The sequence below is a fragment of the Nannochloropsis gaditana genome (genome assembly GCF_000240725.1).
Source record: "Nannochloropsis gaditana CCMP526 unplaced genomic scaffold scaffold680, whole genome shotgun sequence".
NCBI lineage: Eukaryota > Eustigmatophyceae > Eustigmatales > Monodopsidaceae > Microchloropsis > Microchloropsis gaditana.
In genome coordinates this window covers 12,558-16,089 of record NW_005803273.1, presented here as the reverse complement: position 1 = coordinate 16,089, position 3,532 = coordinate 12,558, and the positions used below count along the sequence as shown (strand labels likewise).

At 47.4% G+C, this 3,532-nt stretch overlaps 1 protein-coding gene across 1 annotated transcript; it reads right to left on the bottom strand.

Annotated features, from left to right (window-relative positions):
* Positions 1-451: 451 nt before the first annotated feature.
* NGA_0454400 (uncharacterized protein) lies at positions 452-976 on the bottom strand (the record flags this gene model as incomplete). The annotated part of the gene is made up of 2 exons (XM_005853925.1): positions 452-608; positions 794-976. A coding segment is annotated over one exon (183 nt), but the record flags the coding sequence as incomplete, so codon positions are not given.
* Between the last annotated feature and the right edge of the window lie 2,556 nt (positions 977-3,532).

The window sequence follows — 3,532 nt, the reverse complement described above, 5'->3', positions numbered from 1 at the left end:
CCCGCCCTCCCTTCCGCCCTCCCTCCCCCCGCTCTCGCACCTCTTGCGCCCCTAGAAAGCTGATCACTTCCGAGAGCACGTTCAGATTCAAACTCTCCAGCAGTGTAGCAGCGGGGTCGCTGTGTCGTAGAAGGGAAGAGCGTATTCAGGAGGGGATAAAACGGAGGAGTAGACGGTGGGGAGGGAGGGAGAGAGGGAAGGAGAGGGGGAGGGAGGGAATACCTGTGCGAAGTTGCCGGTATCACTCGTCCCCTCAACGCGGTTCCCGTCATCCTCCTAACCGCACGCTTCGCGCCAGCGCGTCGGCACTTGACCCCTCCGGACGCCTTCTTCTGCCGGGTATCTTTTCCCGGACACGGAGGTACCAGGGAAGTGGACAGGCCCCGCCCAGAAACCGCCCCGTCGCGTCCTCCTCCTCCTCCTCCCACGTTGCCTCCTCCCTCCGCACCTCCTCCGCTCGAACCCCCACTCGAGGCCCCTCCCTCTTCTCCCTCGCTGCCAATGCTTCCGCTGCGTTTGACCCGCTTGCTGTGCGATGTGGGTAGGCTCACGTGGTACATCCGACGTTTCCCGTTCCGAAGCCGGGGCATGCCTGTCTTTTTCGATCACTATTCAAGGGAGTTCGGGTCAGTGGAATGCAGTCACTCTTTCTATGTGTGATCATGCATGAACTTGTGCGGAGCGGGCCCAATGCAAGCTCTTTCTCGTCCTCCATTTCCCTCGCTCGCAGCCCTCTTTTCCCGACAAACCACAAAGACAACGTAATATACGTCCCGCCAAATAAGGTGCTTACCTAGCTACGGTGAGTTGAATTTTGGCCAATGGTTTTCAAATTTTGATACCTTTCTAATGAGAACCGTGACGAGGACGAAGAGACAGGCCCGCCTGCCGTCTCCTCGAGCGCGATCAGTCCCGAAGGTGGGATCAGACAAGTCCTCCGAAAGCTGAAAAGACCCAAGTATGCCTGTATGTGTACGTAATTTGGCTTTTTATTCCGTGAAGATATCAACGGCGGGACACTGCCTGCACGCTGGACAAATCCTCCCACAATGCGCAAAGAGTGGTGCCCTCCACGACGACACATCATCGTCCGGCTCCGTAAAGAGGCTTGCAAAGGCCAATTTTACACACTCTTGTCCTTCTTAGGGCATACAGCTCCCCTTATATGTTTAATAGATAAATGATTCATGAAATATATGGTGTATTTAAGTGCTTGTTGTCTTATAACAAAGGCGATTAGATGGAGAATCCCGCCCCTTGCCCAAGCCCAGCTCTCTCTGGGTCTGTCGATGCGTTTTGACCCTAAACAATACCGGTTAACGACCACAAAGTGTATCACAGATCAAGAAACCCACAGAAATGGGTATCTCACACAAGAACGACGAGTTGTCGAGGCGCGGAAAGTTCGCCGTGATGCGATCGTAGGTGGCTGAGGCCTTGATGGGAGCCTGAACCCCTTCAAACCCTTGAAAATAAAAAGAGGAAAAAGGCTCCGGCCGATCGTTCTCGTGAGGGTCTGGGGGCATTCCAAAAAATCTCACAACTTATTCAACAATCATTATTTCTCCCATAGATTGATATGTGTTTATTCATAAAAATTTTGCGCATCGAATTCTGAAATTTTTGTTACAGGCAAAAGCTTCTTTATAATTATTTTGGCTTCCCTTACAGGCGCGTGTTTGCTCTATTTTTTTCTCCTCAAGTGTTCGTCGTCTTGCACACGACGCCTCGCCCACCGTCTCTCTTTTCTCGTTCAAGACCGATTCACTTCTACCATGAACATAAAATCAATTCGCTTAATTCAATAGATAGGAAGTTAACGTACAAATACTAGGGAGTTCTACGGATTTTGATGGTTTCTGCGCTGTGCATTATGGTGTTGTATCCACCTGATCTATGAGGAGATTTGAATTCCTAAACTGCTGTCGCGATAAACGGTTTTTCAGCAGACCCCGTCCTGATAGCTTTCCCTTTGCACATCATCTTTGTGAACAACGTAGCTCAAGCGCACGGTAAGTACCACTCTCATAGATGAAAAATGATTAAATAAAATAAAAGACAGTGGAAGAGGACTTCTTATGCCTCATAGACTACGAAAAGCGCGTTGCATTTTCTGGTTGAAATGAAGTTCCACTTCGAGCTATCATCCAAGCTAAAGCCTTAGAGACGACCAGCTTTTTACCGATTCATTCTTGCGTTAATAAAAAGAATAGAATAGAAATCATTTGATATTACATGCATTGGATTGACGACGTCTAGGTCTGCTACAACCTCTTGGATGGTGTTTGGGATGCGGATGTTTACCATTTGTTCTTGTGAAGTCGCTTCTGATAAAATGGCAAAGGAATGAACAGGACTCAGCGTTAAAAAAATTGCGAGTAAAGAATATCGATCGGCGAATAGGAATAAGTCAGACTAAAACAATACGATGAAGGGCGTAAATAGGAATTAATACGTTACATCGAGCAACAATTATCCGTGAAAAATCACGTAGTCGTTCTGAGGCGGACCTAGGTAGTACTTTCAGAGTAGGGACCTACCCTTTAACGATTATTCGATAAGTGAAAGAGAAAAGAAACAATGAAACAAAAGCTATCAGATTCTTAAAAGCTTGATATGAAAGCGGCAACGAATTCAATGAACATGTTGTGCTGAACAGGGTCACCAAATAAAGTCATCCAAAGGGCATGGTATCGACGAGAGTGAACAAGGCAATCCAGATGAGGCAACAACCGTAATGGCCCGGTGCCGCAATGCATATAGTAAGATTACTCCATTCTTGAATGCTACCTTGTTTCATATTATTTCAGAAAGGTGCCAACAATGAACTCATGGTGTATTATGTAATCTGAAGGAGGCTTGAGAGCGGGCGAGCACACGTACGTCTCACTTTTTCCTTCCAATTTTCTGTCATATTTCTGTCAATTTCTGGATCAGTGTACATTTGAAAAACAACATCTGTCAGAAACTTGTGCTAAGGGTATCAAATAGCACTTTAGACAGCATCCATGGGTAAGACTTAAGCGGACTGGCGCTTGTCTCCCCGTCAAACAAAATTTTGATAAGAAGCTAATGATTTCCTCTTATCTCAAGACAAGCTCACAAAACGTACCCAGAATCAAAATATCTCAGCTTGCACAAGATGTTTCGTACACCTTGAAAATTAAAACAAGAAATAATCCAATATTTCTGGTTATTTATGTGGAATGCCCCTTTAGTAGGGCTTGGGGTCCGTTCCGATCTTCCTGCCGCCTGCTTCGCGCCAAAAATTCATCCTCTGAAGACTGTGCTCGTGCATCGTCATCGGCGTTCCATGGCAGTGACTGCGTAACAATAACCAGCGTGCCGGGCGGATGGCGCACAACATGTACCGCTGTAGACGGAGATAAGTGCTTGGTCTCCAGGACGCCACAGTGGGGAGCTAGACTCTGGGAGCTGGATCAGGACGATTGTGCTATCAAGCAGAAGATGTCCTTGGAGTCGTCGCTGAGTCGTACCTCTCATCCCGCTTGGGCAACATGATTAAATTACC